The sequence below is a fragment of the Sorex araneus genome, chromosome 4 (genome assembly GCF_027595985.1).
Source record: "Sorex araneus isolate mSorAra2 chromosome 4, mSorAra2.pri, whole genome shotgun sequence".
Taxonomy (NCBI): domain Eukaryota; kingdom Metazoa; phylum Chordata; class Mammalia; order Eulipotyphla; family Soricidae; genus Sorex; species Sorex araneus.
The window spans coordinates 217,235,060-217,260,220 of record NC_073305.1 but is presented as its reverse complement, the minus strand read 5'-3'; the positions used below and the strand labels follow the sequence as shown (position 1 = coordinate 217,260,220).

The following is a 25,161-nucleotide window of genomic DNA, read 5'->3' as shown; positions in this document are numbered from 1 at the left end:
GTACGGAGCCGCGGAGCCTCGCCCATCCCGGGACGGGACGGGCCCTGCCCAAGACCCCGGCAGAGGTGCCGCGTCCGCCCCGCCACTCTCCCCCCTGCAGACTCTCCCGGCCGCCCCGCCCCTGCGGGGCCCCCAAGGGCCGAGCTGCCTAGCTTCAGAGACGGGCCCGCAGCCCCCCAAAGTCCTACCACAAACCGTCAGTTCTGAAGGAGTAAACCAGATGCCTTAAAAAAAAAAAATTTTATTATTTATTTTGGTTTGGGGGCCACGCCTGGCAATGCTCAGGGGACCCTCCGGGGTGCCGGGGACCCGGGTCCACCATGTGCTGGGTGAGCCCCCGCCCAGCCTCTGTCGAGGGAACGTCCCCGGGCTGACAGTGCCATGGAAGGTGGGTTCGAGCCTGCTCCCCTCGTCTTTCAAAACAGCCCCCCGGGACGCCCAGGGGGGCCCCCAGAAGCCCGCCAGCGTCACGTGCAGCCCCAGCGGGGCCGGTGGAAGAGTCCCGGACTCAAACTTGCTTCTGTTCCGGGGGGAAGGGCGTGGACCCGCCGGAGTCCCCGTGCTGGGGGGACAGAACTTAGCTCTCCCCGGAACAGCACGTGCCCGGGGGTTTAAGGCCAAGAGGGGGCACTGAGACCGAGGTGCCAGCCAGGTGCCGTGAGTATAGGACACCTTTCGCAGGCGCCAACGCGGCCGTGGGCCTGGCCCGGCGCCAGCAGGGAGGACAGGGCCAGCCGCGGGCCCTGGACTGTGTTTATGGTCTGCGGCTCCGGGCCGGCCGCTCGGGGCCTGCCGAGAAGCGAGTGTGCCTCGGGGGTGCGGTGCCCGAGTCCCGAGTCCCGCAGGTGCCGGGGGTGGGCGGCGGGTCCAGGGGAATCGGTGCCACCGAGGCCAGGCCGGGAGTCGGCTGCCGGCAGGGCGCCCGCAGGGGAGGAGAGGGGGCTGTGACGTGTCCTAATCAGAGGACGGGAAACGGGTGGGGGAACCCGAGGACCACACCGAAGTGAGCGTCTCTGCACGTGCGTCGGGGGGCTCCCGGCAGTGGGGTCCGGAGCCCCCCCCAAGGCGGTGCCAGGGGCTGCGTGAGTCGGGGGGCGGGCGGGCGGGGGTCTCAGCAGTGGGCCGGGCCGAGCCCTACAGACGCTTGTAGGTGCCCACGAGGGCCTTGCAGTTGGGGCAGTGGTGGTCCACGTCCTGCAGGGCGTCCACGCAGAAGGGGATGAAGCAGCAGCCGGCCACACACCTGGGCACAAGCACAGCCCCGCGTGGGCCCGTCAGCCCCGGGGCCGGCCTGGAGCGGGGGCCCCAGGTGCGACGTGCCCTCGGAGGCCTGAACAGGACACGGGCGCCCCCGGGGAGAGGGGAGAAGGGGACACAGGGAAACCGCTCCCAAGGGGCCGTGCCTGCCGCCAAGGACACTGGGCCAGAGGGCGGGAGCACAGGAGGGAGGGGGGAGGGGAGGGGCCGGACTTGGTGGGGGAGCCCTGGACGGGCAGGAGGGCCCTGAACTTCTTTTCTTTTCTTTTTTTTTTTTTTTTTTGCTTTTTTGGTCACACCCGGCATTGCACAGGGGTCACTCCTGGCTCTGCACTCAGGAATCACTCCTGGCGGTGCTCAGGGGACCCTATGGGATGCTGGGAATTGAACCCGGGTCGGCCTCGTGCAAGGCAAACGCCCTCCCCGCTGTGCTCTCGCTCCAGCCCCCTGAACTTCTTTTCTCTTCGGCTTATTTTGGCCACAGCCCGCGCTGCTCAGGGGTTCCTCCCGGCTCTGCACCCAGGAGTGACTCCTGGCGGGGCTCGGGGGACCCTGTGGGGTGCCGGGGACAGGGCCTTTGCTCTGCACCTCTGGTCCCACTCCCCGGAGCCCGAAAGTCCCGGACCCGTGGGCCCGGCGTCCACTCACCCCAGCAGGCAGAGGCTCCCGCAGGACAGCCAGGTGAGCGCCCCCGAGTTGTAGGACAGCTGCGTGACGATCATCTTGTTGCAGGACGGACAGCACATCTGGACGGGGCGGTCGAAGAAGGTCACGGGCTGCTGCACGTACACGGTCTGCACGGCGACTGCGGGGACAGGGCGGCCTTGGAGTGGGGACAAGCCAGGAGGGCCCACACCCCGGGTGCTCGCGTTACTCCCGGCCCAGTGCTCAGGAATCACTGCTGGAGGGGCTTGGGGGCGACCCGGGTGCAGGGGATCGAACCCCGGGCGGCTGGGGCAAGGTCAGGCCCCACATGCCGAGCCTCGGGAAGACCAGGCTGCCCCGCGGTGCTCGGGGGACCCTCTGTGGAGCCCGGCCGGGACCCCCACGCTCCTCGACCCCCTCTCGATCTGTTTATTCCGGCAGCTGAAGGTCCGTTTCTCCCAAAGGCGGAGTCAGAGGCGCGTTTCTCTGGCGCCCAGCGCAGACGTTAGCGTCTGGGGGGAGTCTGGTGTGAGAACACGTTATTTCCGGGTCCGAGTGTGACCCGTCGGGGCCAGCGCTGACCTCCTGTCCTCCTGGGTCTGAAGGGGCCAGAATATCCTGGACGTAGAGCGGAGCCACCACACTCGGCCTCGGCCTGCGGAGGTCTCACGCTCCCTCTCCTGGACCCCCCCCCACACACACACACACGTGGGCGGGGGGACGCGGGGTGGGGGGGGGCCGACAGGCTGGTCACTCACGTAGGCCCTGGCCGCCCGGGGCACAGCTGGGGGCAGGCGGCGCCAAGAGGAAGGGCCAAAGGGGAAGTGGCCGGGAGGGGTGCGAGTTCCAGAGCTCACCCTTCCTCACTCGGGTCTGCTCCGGGGTCTCCCCGAAACCTCAGCAGAAGAAGGGGTGCTGGGGGGCACAGAGGCTTGACCTCACCCTGCATGCGGCTGCAAGTCTTATTTATTTATTTATCTTTTTGCTTTTTGGGTCACACCGGGTGATGCACAGGGGTCACTCCTGGCTCTGCACTCAGGAATTACCCCTGGCGGTGCTCAGGGGACCCTATGGGATGCTGGGGATCAAACCCGGGTCGGCCGCATGCAAGGCAAACGCCCTACCTGCTGTGCTGTCACTCCCCACAGCTGCAGTCTTGACTCGGGTTCGATCCCCAGCTCCAAGTGGGGTACCCCGGGCACCTCTCTCCCCCTCCCAAAAACAAGCCCCCCACTGGGGCCAAAGTCACAGCACAGCGGGGAGGGCGTCTGCCTTGCACGCGGCCAACACAGGTTCGATCCCGGGCATCCCCGAGGGTCCCCCAGAGCACTGCCTGGAGTGGTTCCTGAGTGCAGAGCCAGGAGTCGGCCGTGAGCATCGCTGGCGTGCCCCGCCCCCAACCCCCCCCCCCCCGCCCGTCTGGAATCCCCCCAGGGCGGGTGCCAGAGGCCGGCTGGGGGGCGAGCGGAGGGGCTGGCACACAGGCTGCCTTCCGGGGGGTGCAGGCCACGCCCCCGGGCAGGGCTGAAGCAGCCCCTCGCGCTCCCTCCGGCCACTCCCCACCCCCCCACACACACACCGCCTTCCTGGGACCCCACCCCAGGGCGCAGGAGCACGCCGGCAGGGGCCGCGGGCGGGTGTACGTACTTGCGTTGGGGTTGGGGCCGGGCATCGGGTGGGTGTAGTACGGGGGGTTCGTGCCCTTGCCGTCAGGGCCGGACACCAGCGCCGTGGTGGGCCCGGGGGCGGGGCCGGGCGGCGCGGGGAAGTAGCCGCCCACGCCCACCGTCTCCTCGTAGGACGGGGGCGCAGCCGGGGGCGCGCTCGGCATCGTGGAAGGCCCGGCGGCCGCCTGGTAGGAGCCGGGAGCAGACATCTCACCTGCGGCAAAGAGACGGGCACGGGGGTCAGGCCCTCACCCGGGGCCGAGTCAGGGGGGCGCGGAGGGGTCGCGCGGGAGGGGAAGTGGGTAAGACGGGGGCCGGGAAGGAGCCCCGGGCCCTCTGCTCGGCTAGAATGCAAGTGGGACCCCGAAGAGGGGCACGCACAGGGGGCTGGAGCGAGAGCACAGCGGGGAGGGCGTTTGCCTTGCACGTGGCCGGCCCGGGTTCGATTCCCAGCATCCCATAGGGTCCCCCGAGCACTGCCAGGAGTCATTCCTGAGTGCAGAGCCGGGAGTAACCCCTGAGCATCGCCGGGTGTGACCCAAAAAGAAAAAAAAGACGCGCATGCGAGGCGGTGGGGGGGGGGGGTGAGGGGAGGGGTGCCGCACAGTGGGTAGGTAGGGGCGTGGCGAGGGGGCAGGCTCAGAAGGGTCTGCAGGCCAGGCCGGCCCCCCACCCGCATTAGCACTGCACAGTGGGGCCCCGGAAGTCCGAGCATTCGGAATTTCTCCCCTCCTCCAGGCCGGGGCCCAGGCTGGCCTTTGTGTGGCTGCTTCTGCACCCCTGGAGGCGGGGCGAGGCCAGCCCTGTCCGGAGCAGCCGGAGGGGCACCCGGGCGGGCAGAGCCTGGCGCTGTGAGCAGGCGGTGATGTTCCCCCCCACCGAGGTGAAGGGGCGTCTCAAAGCCGGGGGGCGCTCGCCTGGCACACGGCTGACTCGGGTTAGATCCCCGGCACTCCCCTGGTTCCCCCAAGTACCACCGGGCGTGATCCGCGAGCACGGAGCCAAGAGGAAGCCCTGAGCTTCGCCGGGTGTGGCCATAGCACCAAAACGGAGGAAAAAGAAAGAGACCACAGAAGCGTTTCCCTTCCCGTGTGGGGCCGCGGGCTTCGCGGCGAGGGGCACAGAAGCTGCAGAGGGAGGTTCCAGCCCCAGCGGGGCGGGGGCTGGGCGTTGTGGGCGCGGGGGGGGGGGGGGGGCTCAGGCGGGAGGCAGGCCGGGGGCCCGGGCAGGCAGCAGAGCAGCAAAGCAGAGTCCCAGCTGCCTCGGAGGGCCCAGCTCTGAGTCAGCTGAACCTCCCTGGGGGTGGGTCCCTCGCCTGCTCCGGGCAGAGGCTGGGCCGGAGGGAGCACTGGGTGGGAGAGTCCCACCGCAGGAAGGTGTGGTCCCCAAAAAGGGGTCCCAGGTCATTCACCCCAGAAACCAGCCACATAGAAGCCACAGGAGCAGACGAGCACTGGGCACCACCGGGGACACGAGGTGCCTGAGCACTGAGCAAGCCACAGACGCACGGGCCAGAGCTGAGGGTGCCCAAGGGTGCCAGAACCGAAGGGACCAGCCTCTGGGCCGGCCTGCAGGACAGGGGATAGGCCAGCGGGCACTGCACACGCACACACATACCAGACAGACATGCACACATGCACGCACACACACATATGCACACATACATACATGCACATATATACACACATGCACACATACATGCACACATGCACATACCACACACACATACATGCACACATACACACGCACACATATACACACACATACACTCACATATGCACACACACACACACAAGCACACATGCACAAGCTCCAGCAGCAGTCCCACAGCTGTCCCTCCCCGGCCGCCCAGCTCGTCCCCCGCACGACACGGGCACGGAGGGGCCTGCCAGCCCGGCCCCACCCCTCCCCACCGGACATTAGCCTCCAAACAGGTCTGTCCCGCTCCCGGCACCACGCGTGGTCCTGCAGATACCCGGGCTCGGTCAGCAGTGCTCAGGGCTGACTCCAGCCTCTGGCGGGGCTCAGGGGACCCTACGGGGGCCGGGAGCAAACCCAGGCTGGCCCCGGCAAGGCCGCGTCAATGGCCGCTCGGCCCCGCCCCTCCCGCCTGGTGCCACCCCCCCTCCAGAGTACACATCACGCTTCTGCTTCCCTCGCTTCCAAAGGGCAGGTGTGACACACTCTGGGCAGCTGAGGGGCCACAACCGCCCCCTCCCCCGCCTCGGCCGGACCCACAGCTGCTCCAGCGCTGGGGCGGGAGGGGCCCCAGGGCTCCAGCCGACAGGCGGGCGGGGGGCACGCAGGGTCAGGGAGGGACACTCGGCGCCAGCACCCCCTCATACCTGGTCTCGATGCCACTGAGCAGTCGAACCCGGGCACCTGCCCCGGGACACAGCCCGACTGTTCTCCAGCCCACGGCGTTGCCCCCACGGCCCACCTCGGGGACACGTGCTCACCCCAGTTCGATCCCTGGCACCCGAGGGTGCCCCAAGCCCCACCAGGGGTGACCCCTGAGGGCAGCGCCAGGAGCCAGCTCTGAGCCCCTGTGGCTGCGCCCGGCCCCTCCGCCCCACCCCCGCCCCCGGAAAGAAAGCGAGGCGGGAAGGATGCCAGCCCCTTCCCTGGGCATCTGGAGTCTGGCGGCCCTGGCCGCTCCGTGTCCCCCTCCCGGCCCGGCTCACAGCACGGCCCCCACCCCCGCCCGAGACGGAGCTGGGGGCGTCTCCTGCTCCGGCTCCTCCCGGGGAGAAAAGCACCAGCACGTCAAGGGTCACGGGCTCAGGATCAGACTCGAAAGTGAAAGCAACTTCCCCACCCCCCCACCCCCTACCGAGAGAGGCCTCAGAGGCCTTGGGCAGCAGGGAGAGGAGGGGAGGGGAGGGGAGGGGAGGGAGGGGTGGGGGGGTGTTTCAGGGAATCAAGAGGTGCCCGGTGGGTCAGAAGCCACACACAGCCTCCCCCCCCCGCTCCCCCCGGACCCTGGCACCTACTCAGTCTTCCCATCTGTAAAATGGGCACGTCCCTCCAGGGCTCAGCCGGCTGGGACCAGTTTCTCTGCTGTGTTTGCCACCGGAGGGGGGATGAGCTTATGGCAGGTGCTTAGGGGGCTGGGGGGGTTCCGGAACCCAGTGTGGCACAGGGGGCAGAGGGCTTTCCCTGGCACGGGAAGGCCCCAGGCAGCCCAGGGCAGGTCTCTGCTGCCCGCGTACGGTTGGGGCACCCCAAGGTGCCGGGCTCCACCCTGACCCTGGACGGCACCAAGATCTGCAAGCAGAAACGCGGGGGGGGGGGGGGGCTCTCGACCTCCCAGGCAGAACCCGGGGCTGGGAAAATGACGCGTTTTGATTTTATTTGGGAGTGTTTGCCCGTGTGCATAAGTGTACACATGTGTGAGCGCACGTGAGTGTCACAAGCAGCGCTGGCGAGTCCAGGGCCCCTCCCGACAGGACTAGGTCATGGGGCTGGCAGCGGCCAGGGCTCCCAGCAGCCACCCGTGTCGCCTCACTCCCCTCGGCCTCGCCCAGAGGTCCTGGGGGGACGGAGGGTCTGGCACACGGGGCCAGGAGTCAACCAGGGTCAGCCGCATGCAGTTGAACCCCTCGACTATATATATATATATATATATATTTTTTTTTTTTCTTCTTGGGTCACACTCGGTGATGCTCAGGGGTCACTCCTGGCTCATGCACTCAGGAATTACCCCTGGCGGTGCTCAGGGGACCCTATGGGATGCCGGGGATTGAACCCGGGTCAGCCACGTGCAAGGCAAACGCCCTCCCGGCTGTACTATAGCTCCAGCCCCCTGGACCATATCTTGCTGCCCAAAATGATTGTTTTGGGCTTTTGTGGGGATTTGGGGGCCACACCTGGCCGTGCTCGGGTCTCCCTGCCCAGCCCTGGGGGTGGTCTGCTCGAAAGGGGAGACGCTTCCGTACCAGACAGACAGCCTCCAGGGCCCACGGCCTCCAAGCTCTGCTCAGAGTAACACGAGGATTTGGGTCAAAGGATTTGGGCCGAGTCCGGCCCGGCCTTGGACCCGCACCCCTGATTTCCCAACAGCCCTCCGGGGTGTCGCAGCAGGAGATGGACTCAAGATGGCGCGGATGGAAAGAACTGGAAGGGAGGGAGAGGCAGGAAGGCGGCCCGCGGAGGGCGGGCGAGAGAGGCTGGTGTGGGGAACCCCCCTCCCACCCCCCTCCCGGCCCCCCTCTGCTGCCAGAGAGACTCAAAGACGGCGAAAGCTCCCAGCGGCGGCAGGAAAGCTAGAAACGATCCTGCAGGCAGGAAAGCGGCTGCGGAAGCCACATGAGAGAGCGCCAGGGGGCAGCCCCGTCTCCCCGGCACCCAGAGGAACCGGGCGGGCCCACAGCAACGCCCATGCAGGGGCCACTGGCCTCGCATGCACCAGCTGGGTGGAATGCCCCTAGCCCTGCCAGGAGGGCTCGAGGGCACAGAGCCAGGAGTGAGCCCTGAACACCGCCGGGTGTGGCCCCAAGGCAGCCGGCCAGAGGATAAGGCAGGGCGGGCAGCGTAACACAATAGCTGGGCACGGGCCCTGGGCACGGAAGGCCCCGTGATCAAGCCTTGGCACCACAATGAAAAAAGAAAAAATTAGGGGCCAGAGCGACAGCACAGCGGGTAGGGCGTTTGCCTTACACTCGGCCGACCCAGGTTCAGTTCCCAGCATCCCATAGGGTCCCCTGAGCACCGCCAGGAGTAATTCCTGAGTGCAGAGCCAGGAGGAACCCCTGTGCATCGCCAGGTGTGACCCAAAAAGCAAAAATAAATAAATAAATAAAAAGCAAACTTAAGATAACATAAAATAAATTATAGAAAGTCTGACGAAGGAGATGAAGGGCCCCATGGTGGGACAGAGATGGGTCACTGTTCAGAAAGGCAGAGAAGGGACAAGCCAGGGCTGGAGTGACGGGCCTGGGCTCTGCCCCAGGAACCCAGAGGGTCCCCGGAGCTCACCAGGACGGACCCCTGAGCACAGAGCCAGGGGCGCACCTGAGCACTGCCGGAGGAGGCCCCTCCCTGACTTTTTGCCCGGGACAGAATCGAGGCTGGCTGCATGCCTAGCGCGCCCGCCTTACCCCTGCACGGTCTCCCCGCCCTGCCCCCATTCTTTTTCCGGGGAAACTAGATCTGCCGTAGGAAACGGTCACCCCACTTGGGGTCCTCATCCCGAGGACACGACCACAGCAGCCCGAGATCTCTGTGCCGAGCCGCCGCGGAGGCCTGACTGAGATCTGGAAAGAAACTGAGTGACCAGGAAGCATGCCGGGGAGGGCGGGCCACGGCAGCTAGGCCGGACTCACGACCCCGCCTGGGCGGAATCACGAGTCCGCGCCGGGATGAAGATCAAAGACGGAAACGGGCGGGCTGGGGCGACAGTAGGGCACACAGTCCCCGGCACCCCATACGGGCCCGAGACAGCCAGGAGTGAGAAGCCAGGAGTGAGCCCTGAGCACAGAGCCAGGAGTCAGCCCCGAGCATAAAGCCAGGTGTGAGACCTGAGCACTGAGCCAGGAGTCAGCCCTGAGCACAAAGCCAGGAGTGAGCCCTGAGCACAGAGCCGGGAGTCAGCTCTGAGCACAGAGCTGGGAGTCAGCCCTGAGCACTGCCACAGGCCCAAAAACCCAAACAAAAATATCTACAACAGAGATGATGCACAGGTGGTGAGCACCAGGCGGAAGGATGGGGAAGGGGCCCCGAGGAGCCCGGCCCAGCCACCCGGGCACCCCCAGGAGGGACACCTGAGCCGGGAGCTGGATGCAGTCCAGGCCCTGAAACCAGAAACAAACACACACACACACACACACACACACACACACGAACACACACACACACGCACACGCCCGCGCACACACACACACACACGAACACACACACACGCACACGCCCGCACACACACACACACACACGAACACACACACACACACACACACGCACATGCCCGCGCGAGTGCGGAGGGGACAGGTGTGGCGGGGACTCGCCCCTTCCACAGGGTGCAACAGCCCTGCAGGTGCCCCGTCATGTGCGCCCCCCGGGAGCTTCCTGCTTTCTCTCTCGGGGGCCTCCAAGCGGGGCTCAGGCCTGGTGGCTCTCCGGGGCACGGCTGAGTGTGCAGGTCAGTGCCAGGCCAGGGGCCAGTGGTGCTGCGCCCAGCGGGCACCGTGACCCGGCACTGTCTCTCCAGACACCAGGAAGGTGACGAGCAGAGACGCGGCGGGGGACAGCCCAGAGAGCCAAGAGCCGAGGCGCAGGGGCCCCGGGGGCTAATGAGACCCGAAGCCCCTCTCGTCCTCCCCACCCCCCCCCAGGTTCTGGCACCTTCCAGGAAGCATCGGGCAGCAGGCCCCACCCTGGAGGCGTGAGGGACCCTCCTACTCTTCCCACCCCTGCAGATGTGGGTGCTGCCCTGGGAGGGGACAAGACCCTCCACCCTGGCCGCTGGGGGACTCCACCGCGGGGTGGGGGCAGGGAGGAAGGGGGGGAAGAAAAGGGAGGGGCCTGCGGGAGCCTCTCGCCCTGTGGGAAGCAGTGTGCACCCAGGGGTGCTCCGGGCTTCTGGCCCCGGGGTGCTCAGGCCCGAAAGGCAGAGATGCCTCCTGGGCGCCGGGCCCTTGCACAGACGGTTCCCGGTGTCCCGGCATCTGAGGCCAGCTCCCGTCCTCCCCGCTCTGGCCCCAACATCCTTCTGGGGCCTGTGGGTGTGGCTCTGCCCGGCCCGCCCGGCCTCCTGTGTCTCCCCTGTCCCCTGAAGTCAAGGTCATCACTGGCCTTTGTCCCGCAGACCTGTCACCTGTCCCTGCCACCATCTGCTGTTTGCAGAGCGATAAAGCTCCAGGCCCCGGGCTGGGAACCCAGTGACGGTACAACCCGGAGGGGGTCGCCCTGCACGTGGCCCACCCAGGTTCAATCCCCCACATCCCACGGAACTGCGGCAGCCCTGCCAGGAGTGAGCCCTGAGCACAGAACCGGGAGTCAGCCCTGAGCACAGAGCCGGGAGTCAGCCCTGAGCACAGAGCCGGGAGTCAGCCCTGAGCATAGAGCCAGGAGTCAGCCCTGAGCTCAGCCCTGAGCACAGAGCCAGGAGTAACCCCTGAGCATGGCTGGGTGAGGCTCAAAAACCAAGATAAGAGGGAAAGAAAACTCCGGCTCGTGTCTGTTTGGAGAGACCCCCCCCCCCACTGTCATTCCTGCATCCGTGCTGCCAGTCCGGGACTGTCCCCCGTCCCCGTGGCCGCAGGAACCACTGTTCCACCAGGGCCGAGAGGCTGGGGCGCGCGGGCAATGCTCAGACTGGCTTGCAGGGGTGGGGGCACCGGGCTGGACGGTGGGCACGTGAGGGCAAGGACGGAACTTGGGTCTCGCGGGATTCAGGAGGTGGGTTCGGGAGGGCACAGACACACACACCATCGCTCTCTTGAAGAAAACACACTCACGTCACGGGTCCCAGGAAACCCGGTGGGGAGACAGCTGGTCCCCGAGGGCTGGATGGGGACAGACGCGGAGGGGGGGCTGGGGGGCACAGGCAGAGGCAGAGCTGGGGAAGACACACACTCACAAACACACACACAGACACACACACACACAGACACACACACTCATAGACACCCCCCCACACATACTCACACTCACTCTCACATACACACACACTCATACTCATATACACACATTCACACACACACTCATGGACACACACATATTCACACACTCACATACATACACAAACACACACTCATACTCACATACACACATTCGCACACACACATACAGACACACACTTTCACATATATACACATACTCATACATACTCACATACACACTCTCACACAGACACACACTCAACATTCACAGACACCCACACATACTCTCACATACATACACATACTCACACTCAGACACACTCATACACACTCACATTCGTACACACATTCACAGACACACACACACAAGCATATGCTCACACATACATACCTCACTCACATTCATACACACACACAGACACACACACACACACACTCCTCTCCTCCCCTCCCGCTGCTGTGCCGGGGGGGGGGGGGGGGGGGGGGCAGGCGGAGCCTTTCGGGGAGGCCCTCACAGGCCCGGGAAAGCCAGCGGGAAACAACGTCCCGACTCCTGCCAAGGAGCCTTCGGAGGCTAAAAATAGGCTCGAGCACCATCCGGAAGAGCCGACCACAGCCGCAGGCACCCACGGCCCGGCCCTGAGCACGTCAGCTGCACGTCAGCCCGTCCCCCGGGAGCCTGACCACCGCCCCTCCGCCCCTCCCTCCCCCGCCCTGCACCTGCGCCCCGCCCGCCACACCCCCACTCCAGGACCAGCCGGCCGGCAGCAGCCCCGGGCCTCGCACCCAGACACGCCCTGGAGGCCCATTTGCTGCTTCGGAGCTTCGCTTCTGGGCGTCCCACAGGGCCCCGTGGGCACGGCCAGGAGTGACCCCTGAGCACTGCCGGGTGTGGCCCCGAGCACAAAACAACAAGCTTCTGGGAAACAGCCCTGGTGTGAGAACCGCAGGGCAGGAAGCCGGTCCCTGGGCTGTGTACAGCCCCGGGTGGGGGCAGAGGGCCCGGTCCCCCGGCCAGCGTGTACAGCCCCGGGTGGGGGCAGAGCCCGGTCACCCGGCCAGCGTGTACAGCCCCGGGTGGGGGCAGAGCCCGGTCCCCCGGCCAGTGTGTACAGCCCCAGGTGGGGGCAGAGGGCCCGGTCCCCTGGCTGTGTACAGCCCTGGGTGGGGGCAGAGGGCCCAGTCACCCGGCCAGCGTGTACAGCCCCGGGTGGGGGCAGAGGGCCCGGTCACCCGGCCAGCCCCGGGCATCTCTCAGGAGGAACGCTTGGTCACGGGGCCCACCACACCTTAGTCCAATTTTTTTTTTTTGCTTTTGGGGTCACACCCGGCGATGCTCAGAGGTTCCTCCTGGCTCTGAGATCAGGGATCACTCCTGGCGCTGCTCGGGGACCCTATGGGATGCTGGGAATGAACCCGGGTCGGCCGCATGCAAGGGAAACACCCTCCCCGCTGTGCTATCTCTCCAACCCCATTTTTTTATTTTCCTTTTTTTCTTTTTGGGTCCCACCCGGCGATGCTCAGGGCTTCCTCCTGGCTCTGCACTCAGGAGTGTCTCTGGCAGTGCTCGGGGGACCCTATGGGATGCTGGGGATCGAACCCGGGCTGCTTGCATGCAAGGCAAACGCCCTCCCCGCTGGGCTACCGCGCCGGCCCCCGTTCCTCAATTCTGACCAGACCCCAGTGCCCAGGAGTGTTCTGGCCTCACGCCCAGGGCCAATGCGTCCCACCCAGACCCACGTCCCCCAGGCTGGGCAGCCCCGCTCCCGGGGCTCCGTCTGTCTCAGGAGCCGCTCACAAGGGCGGGTTCTGGCCCGGAGGATGGAAACGCCACCTCCAGGCAAAGAATTCCACACAGCCCCCTCCCTCCCGCCCTTGGCGTGACCCCAGGTCCTGGGCACCCGGGGCATATGCTGGGACACCAGAGCCCGCTCCCAGGCCCTGACTACCTGCTGGTGAAAAATTAGAGAAAAGCAGTAATTCTACAAGGGGAACCCCCTAGCCCCACCCCACTAAAATTTACTACAGATGAAATTCACCAGGGATGAAGATTACCGGGGATGAAATGCACCAGGGATGAAGTTCACCAGGGGTGAAATTCACTAGGAATGAAGGTCACCAGGGGTGAAGGTCACCAGGGATGAAATTCACTAGGGATAAAGGTCACCAGGGATGAAGGTCACCAGGGGTGAAATTCACTAGTGTTAGACCGAAGTTTTCCTCTGTGACGTGGGACCCGAAGCTAGGGCTGTCCCTACCGCCCGTGTGCTGTCACTCACAAGTGCCTGCCTGGGCATCTCTAGGAAACCCGTCCTGAGAACCAAAGAAGGGCAAAAGGGCGGGTGAGGCTTGCCAAGGTTCACTCTCCCAGGCTTAAGTTAATTGTTTTAAGTTAATTGTTTTAAAGAAGTATTTTTCAAAGAGTCTTTTGCTACAATGTCCAAGATTAAGGAGAGGCCGGGTGATGATAGATAGGATTTATTTCTGTTTTTCATTTACTTGTTTCGTGGGGGAACCACACCCAGGGTGCTCAGGCGTCACTCCTGGCAAGGCTCAGGGGACCCTTCAGGGCCCCAGGGGTGCAATGGGGTTGGCTCTGTGCATGGCAAATGCCCTACCTGTGGTCCCATCACTCTGGTCCCTCTACCTGGGGAAAAAAAAAATTTTTAAAGACGGAAAGAAGGGCTGGAGCGACAGCACAGCGGGGAGGGCATTTGCCTTGCATGGGGCCGAACCAGGTTCAATCCTCAGCATCCCATAGGGTTCCCTGAGCACCGCCAGGAGTAATTCCTGAGTGCAGAGTCAGGAGGAACCCCTGTGCATCACCGGGTATGACCCAAAAAGCAAAAAAAAAAAAAAAGACGGAAAGAAAAGGGTCCCTCCAAATCTAACCAACCCCCCCCAGAGACCGCTCAGCCTCCGAGGCCCACAGAGGGGGCTCAGGGCACATGTGTGGCCCCTCCCCCTCACACCTCCACTCCAGGGTCCTGTTCCCAAGCCCTTCCTACACACCGGGGTGATCCACTTTCTAAAAACACACCGCGCTGGGGCTGGAGCGATAGCACAGCGGGGAGGGCGTTTTGCCTTGCACACGGCCGACCCGGGTTCGAATCCCAGCATCCCATAGGGTCCCCTGAGCACCGCCAGGGGTAATTCCTGAGAAGAGCCAGGAGGAACCCCTGTGCATCGCCGGGTGTGACCCAAAAAGAAAAAAAATAATAATAATAATAATAATAAAAACACGCCGCGGAGCAGTTCCCTAGATTTCGCTATCAGATCCTCACGCAGAAGGACACAGGCGGCGTTGCGGGGGCGGGGCGTCGGGGAAGTCAGCTGTCTCACCCACAGCCCTCCCCTGCCAGAGCTGACCTCCCCAGAGCAGAGCAGCATGAGTCAGTTCCGCCCTGCACCCCTCCCTCCCCCCCCCCACCCCCCCCCCCACCCCGGTCACGGGCATCACAGAGCCACTGGGCTAAGGGGGGCTTCCTCCGAGAAGAGGAAGAACGTGCATGCGTGCGATCTGTCAAGTCCCCGCAAGGGGACCCGGCACATGTGCAAAGCTGGGGTGGGGGGTTGGAGCCCTGGCACCTCCTTGGTCTCCCGCAGCTGGGGGCGGGCGGGCTGGGTGGTGCCAAAACAAACAAAAGGCACGAAGGGAAAGAGGCTCCTTTGTGTGCGGGTGAGAGCCCCTGGGAGGCCCTGGTTCTTTCCAGCCTCCAGAACTTTGTTCTTGGGGATTTCGGACCAGGAAATGGGGCGGGGCAGCGCTACAGCACAGGGGGGAGGGTGTCTGCCTTGCATGCATGCGGCCAACCTGGGTTCATCCCGTGCCTGAGCGTCGCTAGGTGTGACCCGAGAGCCAAGTGACAGCGGGCGTAGCGGGGAGGCCTTCAGTGCTCTGCACACGGCTGGCCAGGGTTCAACCCCTGGCATCCCAGCTGGTACCGGAGCTCACCAGGGGAGATCCCTGAGCCCAGAACAAGGAATAAGCACCGGGTGTGACCCCCACCCCCACCCCAAACACACACACAAATAAAATACTTTTTTTAAAAAACAAAAGGGATGGGGCCAGAGCAATAGTACAGCAAGTAGGGCGTTTGCCTTGCATGCAGCCAACCCAGGTTTGATCCCCGGCACCCCATAGGGTCCCCCGAGCACCTCTAGGAGTGATTCCTGAGTGCAGGGCCAGGAGGAAGCTCTGAGCATCGCCGGGAGTGGCCCCAAAACAAGAAAAACCAAGACAAACAAAAAAGTCAACCCCCCCTAGAGCAAGTTGGGGGTGCAGCTTAGAGGAAGAACTCTTGGGGTCGGAGCAAGAGGACGGCAGGTAAGATGGCTGCCTCGCATGCTGCCGGCCCGGGTTCGATCCCCGGCACCGCATATGATGCGCCCAGCACTGCCAGGGGTGGTTCCTGAGTGCAGAGCCAGGAGTAACCCCTGAGCATCACCAGGTGTGGCCCGAAAACAAACAAAAAGAGGTAGAGGGGCTGGAGGAATAGCACAGCGGGTAGGGCGTTTGCCTTGCACGAGGCCGACCCGGGTTCGAATCCCAGCATCCCATATGGTCCCCTGAGCATCGCCAGGGGTAATTCCTGAGTGCAGAGCCAGGAGTAACCCCTGTGCATCGCCAGGTGTGACCCAAAAAGAAAAAAAAAAAAAAGAGGTAGAGCCCTTGCACCGGGAAAACCAACAAAAACAAAAATAACAAAAACAAGAAACCAACCCCAGAAAGAGCTATCCAAGCTGCGCATCCGCTCAGCGCGTCACTGCCCAGATTCTCTGCTGATGAATCACAGGCCTCAGGCCAGGAGGCTCAGTACAGCTGGGGAAGGGGTTTGCCCTGCACACACAGACGCCGGTTCCACTCCCCGGCACCCCATATGGTCCCCTGAGCCCCGCCAGGAGTAAGCCCTGAGAACCCCGGAGCGTGGCCCCCCCAGAATCTAAAATCAAAACACGTGCGATATAAAGATTCCACCGCTGATTTTGTGGCAGTGGAATTTAACCTGCCCAGGCAGTGGAGATGAACGGGTATTGAGTCCTTAACTTCCAAACGGACGCGGACGCATTCAGACAAACGGACGCATTCAGACAAACGGGGGAACGTGAGCTCACCCGCTCTGGGGGCAGAAGAGAGAAATTTTTACGACACCAGGCCCCAAAGAGATTCCAAGTCCGTGGAGTTAAGGAAGCTGAGAGGAAAAGCATTTGGAGACGCGCTTTCTAATCCCGACTTCCGAACTCGGCCGGTTTCTGCCCAACGCTACACCTCGTCCCAAAGACAGAGTGAGGGGCTGGAGCACAGCAGGGAGGGCGTTTGCCTTGCATGCGGCCGACCCGGGTTCGATTCCCAGCATCCCATAGGGTCCCCTGAGCATGGCCAGGAGTCATTCCTGAGTGCAGAGCCAGGAGTGACCCTTGAGCATCGCCGGGTGTGACCCAAAAAGCAAAAAAAAAAAAAAAAAGACAGAGTGACCTCGACTGGAAAGCGGGTTCCAGGAGGCGTAAACGCAAATTACCATGACTTGTGGGAACAGACAATGCCACCACTGGGGAACTGGGATGCCCCCCGCGCCCCAAGCGGCCCCAAGGGCAACTTCCCTGCGGACTCCCCACTTCACCTGATGGCTGGCCGGCTTCCAAAGGTACAGGAGCGAGATCACAAGTCAACGGACAGAACAAACCCCCAGGCACTCGAGGCTGCACCCGGGCCAGCTGGGGCCCCGACATTCTGCCCTTCTCCTTCCCCGTCCACTCCTGGGGTGACCTGCCCCCTTGGCAGCTCGGGAGTCGGGACCTCGGGCACCCACCAGACATGCATTCCTGTCGGCTGGAATAAAGACGGGGAGACGGCGCTAAGGGCTGTGCACGCAGGAGTTCGATCCTCGGCACCCTGGGGTCCTCTGAGCAGGGTGGGCCGGCACGGGGCTGACGGGAGGTCAGAGCAAGAGTCCCCGGGACCGTCAGCCACGCCCCACAGACACACGCGGCATCGTGGCTGCAGGCCTGGAGGGACCCCAGCCCAGCACCCTCGGGTGAACAGTTCCGGTGGTCACAGGCGCACAGGGACTGGCCGATGCCGCCTTCTTGGGCCCCAGCTCTCACCCGGCCCAGCTGGCTGAAAATTGCCACAAGTGGTCCCTGGGCCCCCTCAGCACTGCTTGGGATGCCCCCAACCACACAAAGGTGAAGTTGGCAAAGCTTTCCTGGTGGGCATGCAGTCACTTGTTTTGTGACTGCACATGCTCCTGGCTCAGTGCTCAGGAGACCGCCCGTGGTACTGGGGAGTGAGCCAGGGGCAGCCTCGTGCAAGGCGAGCACCTCTCCTCTCGGCCGAGCTCTCGGGTCCCTTGGTTGCAATGCTCTGCTTGTCTGTCTGTCTGGTTGGTTGATTTTAAGCTACGCCCACAGTGCTCAGAGCTGTGTGTCCTGGCTCTGGGTTCCAGGATCAGCCCTGGGGGCCCCCGGGGTATCCTATGGGACGCCCGGGATGAAGCCGGAGTTGGCGGCACGCAGGGCAAGTGGCTCTGACCCCTTTACTATCTCTTTAGTCCACTTGGGTATAGGTCTTTTGCTTTGTTTTTGCTTTTTGGGTCACACCCGGCGATGCACAGGGGTTACTCCTGGCTCTGCACTCAGGAATGACTCCTGGCGGTGCTCAGGGGACCCTATGGGATGCTGGGAATTGAACCCAGGTCAGCTGTGTGCAAGGCAAACGCCCTACCCACTATGCGATCTATCACTCCAGCACCCCTTCAGGTTTTCTTAAGAACAGCACCGCACTGTCGCACTGTCATCCCATTGTTCATCGATTTGCTTAAGCGGGCACCAGTAACGTCTCCATTGTGAGACTTGTTTCTGTTTTTGGCATATCGAATACACCACGGGTAGCTTGCCGGGGTTTCTGAGAGGGACGGAGGAATCGAACCTGAGTCGGCCGTGTGCAAGGCAAATGCCCTACTCTCTGTGCTACTGCTCCAGTCCTTTCTTAAGAGTTTTGGGTTTTTTTGTTTTTTTGTTTTTTTTTTTTTGCTTTTGGATCACACCCAGCGATGCTCAGAGGTTACTACTGGCTCTGCACTCAGAAATTCCTCCTGGAGGTGCTTGGGGGACCCTATGAGATGCCAGGGATTGAGGATCAGCCGCGGTACTATTGCTCTGGCCCCAAGAATATTTTTCCTGGGGCCGGAGCAATAGCAGTTCTGGGAGAGGGTTTGCCTTGAACCCAGGTTCAATCCCCCACATCCCACAGGGGGATGGAAACGCCTCCAGGAGTAACTCCTGAGTTGGGGTTAAAAAAAAAAAGCACCCCTGCCAAAAAAAAAAAAAATAAAGAGAATATATTTTCTTCCTCTGACTTTATTTTCCTGTAGGAAACGGCACAGCGCACGCGGAGCACATAAACTCTTTATCCACGTGGCGGTTACCGGACGGACAGACTCTGGCTTGGCGTGGCGCCAAACGCTAGATGCAGGCTCTTGGCTGGGACCAGTGCCCTTAACGGTGACATTACTCATTTCGTGTAACTTTAAAAAACACCCATGCAGGGGCTGGAGCGATAGCACAGTGGGGAGGGCATTTGCCTTGCCTGTGTGTCCCCCACACACACCGGGGCCGACCCCTGGCACCCCGCAGGGGACCCCAAGATGCACCAGGAGTGGCCCCTGAGCGCAGGGCCGGCTGTAAATCCTGGGCACTGCTGGGTGTGGCCCCCAAACAAAAAAATACCCCAGCCTGGCTGGAGAGACAGCACAGGGCAGGGCAGGGCAGGTAAGCCCCCACCCCACCCCCACCCCCACCCCCACCCCCACCCCCGCCGCAACCTGGAGACACTGCAGTCCAGCCGCAAGTGTCACCCACTGCCTGTTTTGTTTCGTTCCTGTCCTGGAGGCCTCTGGGTGCTAAGGCGGGGGGCGGGGGGGGAGGGCGGTGGTCCCGGGGATCCAGCCCAGGGCCTCCCCCCCAACAGGCACCACTCTCCCACGACAGCCACATCCCACGCCCAGCAAGTCACAGGGGGCTGCGGGCAGCTGACCCACCGGCAGGGAGGGGGTGCGCCCGAGAGGGGCCCGGGAAAGGCCTGCAGGCACCAGCCAGCACCTTTGCCCCGGAGCAAAACCCGAGCGGCCTCGTCACGTGGGCCAGAGCCGCCTTCCTCCTGGGGACCTGGTTTTCCCCATCTCCGCTCCCTCAGCTGGGGGAGAACCGCTATTCCCAAGAACTATGGTCCGGGAAGCACCGGGTGCCTTGGAGTTACTTCCCTTATTTTGTTTGTTTCTGGGTCACACCCGGGGGCATCAGGGCTGACTCCTGGCTTTGTGCTCGGGGATCACTCCTAGAGGGGCTCGGGGGACCCCATGGGGTGTGGGGGACTGAACCCGGGCCAGCAGCATGCAAGGCGAGCGCCCTACCCACTGTGCGCTCTCTCTGGCCCCCCACCTCCTTCTTGGCAGTTCTACTTCCGCTGAGCTCCCCTCGGCCACCCTGGTTTGTCTCTGGATCTTTCCTAATGCTTCCAGGAAAGCCTCCACCCCCTCGCACCCACCGGTCCCCTGGGGGCCTCCCTCCCCAGTGCTCTCCAGCCTCTGCTGGTCAACTCAACTCACTCAGCCTGACTGTAGCCTCGCTGGTTTCTCCCCAAGTCCCTGACAGACAGGGGGCCAGGGGGCGAGAGGAGGGGTGAGTAAGGGTGGGGCTTTCCACCCTCCACCACTCTCCCCCTGGCCCTCCCCACCCGGTACACCCCTTTCAGCAGGGCCCGCTCCTAACCCCGGCTCCAGTGGCCAACGCCAGCACTTTCTCCCCAGCCCATATTAGGGACCAAGACACAAGGAAGTTCACCCACCAAACACAGCAAAAGCACCTCGGCCTGGAATCTGACTTAGGGAGCCCGGGACCCCATCCTCAGGTCCATCGGGAGTAAAAGCATCTCGTGGAAGGGCTGAGAATGGAGTGGAAACGCCTCTCCCAGCCGGAGACCCAAGATCCGTTTTATCTTTTTTTTCCTGGTGGGTTTTTTTTCCCTCCCCTGGGGGTGTGTGGGGGGGGTCATAGCGCAGTGGCGCCCAGGGCAAGTGTCAGCTCCAGGCTTGGAGGTGGGGGAAGGGGATCTGGCAGTGCGGGGGTTCGAGCCCCAGCCTCTGCTCCAGCCCGTGGCGCGAGGACAGTGAAGATTTCTTAGAGAGTTGGGGACACCCTGGGCTGCGGGCTGAGCAAGACGGAACCGGCGGGCACCCAGCCCTGCTGGAAACGGGGCCGCCCAGCGAGGCTCGCTGCGGTTGGCAGGGCGGGAGCCCGGCACAGCCGCCACAAAGCCCCCGGGGGTCCCGGGAAATGACGCTGCGCAAGGGTGAGGTGGGGGGCCCAGATGGGAAGGACCCCCCCGGGCTTCCAGACGCTGGATCTCCCAGCCCCCAAGCCTATGACGTCAGCCCCACTCTCCGGAAGCGCGAAAGTCACCAGATGGTTAAGGTCCCACTGACCCAGGAGCGCATTCCCGGAAGGCGGCGGGTCCCTCCAGAGCCAGCCCAACGCTGAGCAGGGGCTGGGGGCAAGACGCCCCCCCTCCAACCCCAATCCAGGGCAGGAGGGTCCGTGCCAACTCGTGCCACCACCAACACGCATCCCGCAACAACGCGCGGCGGTCAGGGCAGGAGCTGGGCTGCGCTGCCCTCCCAAACGCCCCCGGGCCCCCGCGGCCGGTCCCCTCCCGGGGGTCCCACAGGAGGCGGGGGGTGGGCAGACAAGGGCGCTGCCCGCCTCCCCCCGAAGCCCTGCACCGCGACGTGGCTGCGTGGGAAGTTCTCCCCTCGAGGGTTCCAGCTCGCGTTCTGGTTTCGGAGTCGGATGCGCGGGTCCTGGGAGCCGCCGCCCGCTGCGCCCTTTCCTGGGAAGCCCCGGGGAGCGCCCACTGCCCGCGGCCGGCTCCGCCGCCCCGCCGGGATCCCGCGCCCCGGACCCGCGACCCCGCTCGGCGCCGCACTCACCCACCGCCCGCCGCGCCGCCGCCCGCCGAGCCCGGAGGTCTGGACTGGGGGCGAAACGGCCGCTGGCCAAGCCCGGGCCGAGGGGGCGGGGCGAGGGGCGGGGCCGGCTCGCGGGGCGAGACCGTCGGGAATAGGCGGGGGCCCCGCGAGGGGCGGGGCCACGGGGGGCGGGACGCGCCGCGGCCGACTCAGGACTGGGCGAGGCCGTCGAGGAGGGGCGTGGTCGGCTTGCGGGGCGGGGCAGTCGAGAGAGTGGGCGGAGCCTCCCACGGGGGCGGGGCCGCGGGGACCCGACGAGGTGCGGCCGACTTGGGGGTTCGGGGCGGGGCCGTCGAGGCGGGGCGGGGTCTGCGGAGGGGCGTGGCCTCCGGGCGGGGCGCGGTCGACTCGGGCTTCCGGCTTCACCCCGGCTCCACGCGTGCTGGTGACCGGGCTGGAGAGCACAGAGCACGCCCCCTGCCCCCCCCTTTTGCCCTTCTCTCCTCCGGTCTGCCGCTGTCGTCGGAAAACGCCTCCACGAACACATCCCCCACCCCCTCACCCCAGTTCGCAGAGCCCCCACTCCCCAGCTCATTAATCTCTGCCCTGACACCCCTCCTTTCCTCTCCAGATTTCCTATCTTCTCGCACCCCCACTCCCCGGGGAGGCTGGGGGGAGGCTCTCATCTCTGGTCCCGAGGGAGGAAATGGTGCCTACTTGTCTTCCCATTTGGGAAAATCAGATCGTGCCGAAATCGAATTGTTCCAGCACCCCTGGCTGTAAAGACTCTTGACTCACAGAACGGATTTTAATGCCCTTTTAATGCCCTTTTGGTTTGACCTGGCGTGATGTGGGGGCGCACACTGGACGGTGCTCAGGGATCACTCCAAACCCACTGACCATATATGGGCTTATTTCTAGACTCGGTTTTATTTCATTGACTAACTCCTGTCCTCGTGCCAACACCACATGCTTCGATGGCTCTGAGTAACTTCTGAAATGCAGACACATTAGTCCTTGTTTTATTCCCCCTTTTCAGGTTCTTCTGACTGCTCCGGGTCCCTTGCAGTTCCTTCTGGATCTTACAATCAGCTTGTCTCTGTCTGCCCAAAGGCAGCTGGCGTTTGGGGCAGAATATTGGATCCCTACATCAGTCAGGGGCAAGCCAGCATCTCTGACACTTACTGTAATGTGACAGTTTCCTTTTTTACTGGAATGGGGTGTTGGGCCATCCTGCTTATGCTCAGGGTTTAGCTCACTTGTTTTTTGTGGGGGCTCCGAGGGGTTGATCCAGAGTCGAGGTCTGGGATGCATCCTCTCCACTACCGAGGAGCTCCAGCCCTGGGCCTCTTGCTTCCTTCATTTGTGGATTGCTGAGAATGTGCAGAAAAGCAACTGACTTTGTAGTGGGAGAACACATCCAGGGGTGCTCAGGGATTACTCCTGGCTCGCACTCGGGAATCACGTCCCTGTAGCCTCAGGGGGCCATATGGGATGCCAGGTATCGAAACCCGGTTCAGCCACATGCAAAGCAAGTGCCCTCCCTACTCTACTACCTCTCCGGCCCCTGCAGTTGAATTCTGTGTGCCATCCGACTGAACGTGGTATTAGTACTGATCATGTGTGTGTGTGGGGGGGGGTGTTCCCTAGGGTTGTTTGTCTGAGGGTTACACCCAGCTATGCTCAGGGACTAGCTCCTGCAGTGTCTTCCTGGGTTCCTCCTGGGGGTGACGGCGGGGGGCCTGCGGTGTCAGGGACTGATCCCAGGTCTCCTCCGTGCAAAGAAGGCACAAAGCATGCCGGACAGTTAAGCTCGCTCTCTCTGGCCCAAGGGCTCTTTGCTTTTAATTTACACAGATCGTGTTGTCTGCAGATGGAGACCATTCTCTGACTTAAAGTGTGTGGCTGATCTCTCTCTCTCTCTCTCTCTCTCTCTCTCTCTCTCTCTCTCTCTCTCTCTCTCTCTCTCTCTGTATATGATGAGCGTGCATATCTAATTTTCTCCATGGAGGAAAATGTTAGCTGTTTGTGTGTTTTATTGGGTTGAGGAACTTTTTTCTCCTAATAGGTTGGATGTTTTTGTTTGTTTGTTTGTTTGCTTTTTTTGGGTCACACTCGGCGATGCTCAGGGGTTACTCCTGGCTCTGCACTCAGGAATGACTCCTGGCGGTGCTCAGGGGGCCTTATGGGATGCTGGGAATTGAACGCTGGTCGGCCACGTGCAAGGCAAATGCCCTCCCTGCTGTGCTATTGCTCCAGCCCCCGGGTTGGGTGTTTTGAGCACAAAAGTGTTGGCTTTGGGGGCCAGAGAGGGAGCAGTGGGTAAGGCACTTGCTTTGCATGCCATCAACCTGGGTTCGATTCCCAGCACCCCACACAGTCCTCCAAGACCACCCGGAGTGATCCGTGAGCACAACTGGCTATGGCAACACACACACACACACACACACACACACACACACACACTCACACAAAGTGCTGGGTCTTGTCAAATTTTATTTTTTGGAGTCTACTAAGATGATTTTGTGACCTGTTTTACTTCCCTTCTCGAAAGCCCTGGGTTGAAAACTCCGCTGTGGTTTTATGGAATTGAAAAAAAAAAAAAGTTACAGCTTTACACGTCTCTGTAGATAATTGCAAGCTAACAGCCTGTAAGTGTTTCGGACAGAGGAGAAAACAAAGCCAGCGCCCGCCCGCTGTGGCTTGGCAGGGCGGGGAGAGGAACGAAGGAAGATGGCATAGCAAGTCAGCGGGAAATGCATGTGTGTGCCCGCGTGCCCTCCCCCTGCTGAGAAAAGGAAGCAAGGGAGAAAGGGAAGAAAGAGAAAGGAAGAGGGAAAGAGGAAGGGAGGCGGGAGGGCGGGAGGAGGAAGCAGCAAAACCATGCCAAGGACTGCGCCCGAGCAGCTGCTGGGACGGGTTTTGTGGGGCTCAGGGTCGGTGACATCGTGGCATCCGGTGGGTCCTGGGCTCCCTGATTACACAGAGCAAGACTGGCCGCCTGCATCAGTGACCCACACTCCCCTGAACGAGCCCCGCCCGCAGTGCAGCCGGTGCTACAAGTGCTGGAAGGTGGAGAGAGTGGACAGGCGGGAAGGCTGTGGACGGCTGGAAAACGCTGTGGACGGCTGGAAAACGCTGTGGACGGCTGGAAAACGCTGTGGATGGCTGGAAAACGCTGTGGACAGACAGAAAGCGCTGTGGACAGACAGAAAGTGCTGTGGACAGGCGGAAAATGCTGTGGACGGGCGGAAAATGCTGTGGACGGGTGGACAGGCAGAAAGCATGTGGACGGGCGAAAGAGCTGTGCACGGGTGAGAAGCGGCATTTGCCATGAGGCCTCTGGCCCATCTCTCAGGCCAGTTCTTGGAGCACTGGGGGCTGGGTGCAGCTCCCCGCCACCCTGGGGGCTGAGACGCTCCCGCCCCGCTGCAAAGCTCCAAAAGGCCCAGCTGCAGAATCCCCTCAGCTGCCCCTACCCCCAGCTCAGTTTTATGTCATGTGTATTTGCACACCTGTAGCACTGTCACACTGCTGTCCCGTTGTTCATTGATTTGCTCGAGCGGGCACCAGTCACGTCTCCATGGTGAGCCTTGTTGTGACTGTTTTTGGCATATCGAATACGCCACGGGGAGCTTGCCAGGCTCTGCCGTGCGGGCGGGATACTCTCGGTAGCTTGCCGGGCTCTCTGAGAGGGGCGGAGGAATCAAACCCGGGTTGGCCTTGTACAAGGCAAACGCCCTACCCGCCGTAGCCATACTACAGAGGTTCAGGGGCTTGCCTTGCACGTGGTCGACCGAGTTTCAGTCCCCGGCATCCCGTGTGGTCCCCTGAGCCCAGCAGGAGTGATCCCTGAGCATCGAGCCAGGAGTCAGCCCATCCCTCAACCCCCCAAAAAACACAACAACAATATAAAAGAGGAAAGTGTTTTAATACACACTTTTGTTTTCGTTTGGTTTTGGGGGGTTAAGGGTTGGCCCCATCTCACAGTGCTCAGGGCTGACTCCTGGCTCTGTGCTCAGGGGCCAC

The 25,161-nt window shown here is 62.9% G+C and overlaps 1 protein-coding gene across 1 annotated transcript; it reads right to left on the bottom strand.

The window, feature by feature from the left end:
• Positions 1–223: 223 nt before the first annotated feature.
• Positions 224–21,236, bottom strand: LITAF (lipopolysaccharide induced TNF factor). The gene is made up of 4 exons (XM_055135952.1): positions 21,154–21,236; positions 3,550–3,783; positions 1,906–2,062; positions 224–1,243 (listed from the first exon to the last, which is right to left on the bottom strand). Exons 2-4 carry the CDS (start codon positions 3,776–3,778, stop codon positions 1,135–1,137), a joined length of 495 nt encoding a protein of 164 aa, XP_054991927.1. The 5' UTR covers positions 3,779–3,783; positions 21,154–21,236; the 3' UTR covers positions 224–1,134.
• Between the last annotated feature and the right edge of the window lie 3,925 nt (positions 21,237–25,161).

Excerpts from the sequence above, each read along its gene's own strand:
- LITAF (XM_055135952.1), bottom strand. The coding sequence starts at position 3,778 with ATGTCTGCTCCCGGCTCCTACCAGGCGGCCGCCGGGCCTTCCACGATG. Across the intron at positions 2,063-3,549 it reads CGGCCCCAACCCCAACGCAA|TCGCCGTGCAGACCGTGTAC; the intron begins GTACGTACACCC and ends CTGTCCCCGCAG. Across the intron at positions 1,244-1,905 it reads GGGAGCCTCTGCCTGCTGGG|GTGTGTGGCCGGCTGCTGCT; the intron begins GTGAGTGGACGC and ends GCTTGTGCCCAG.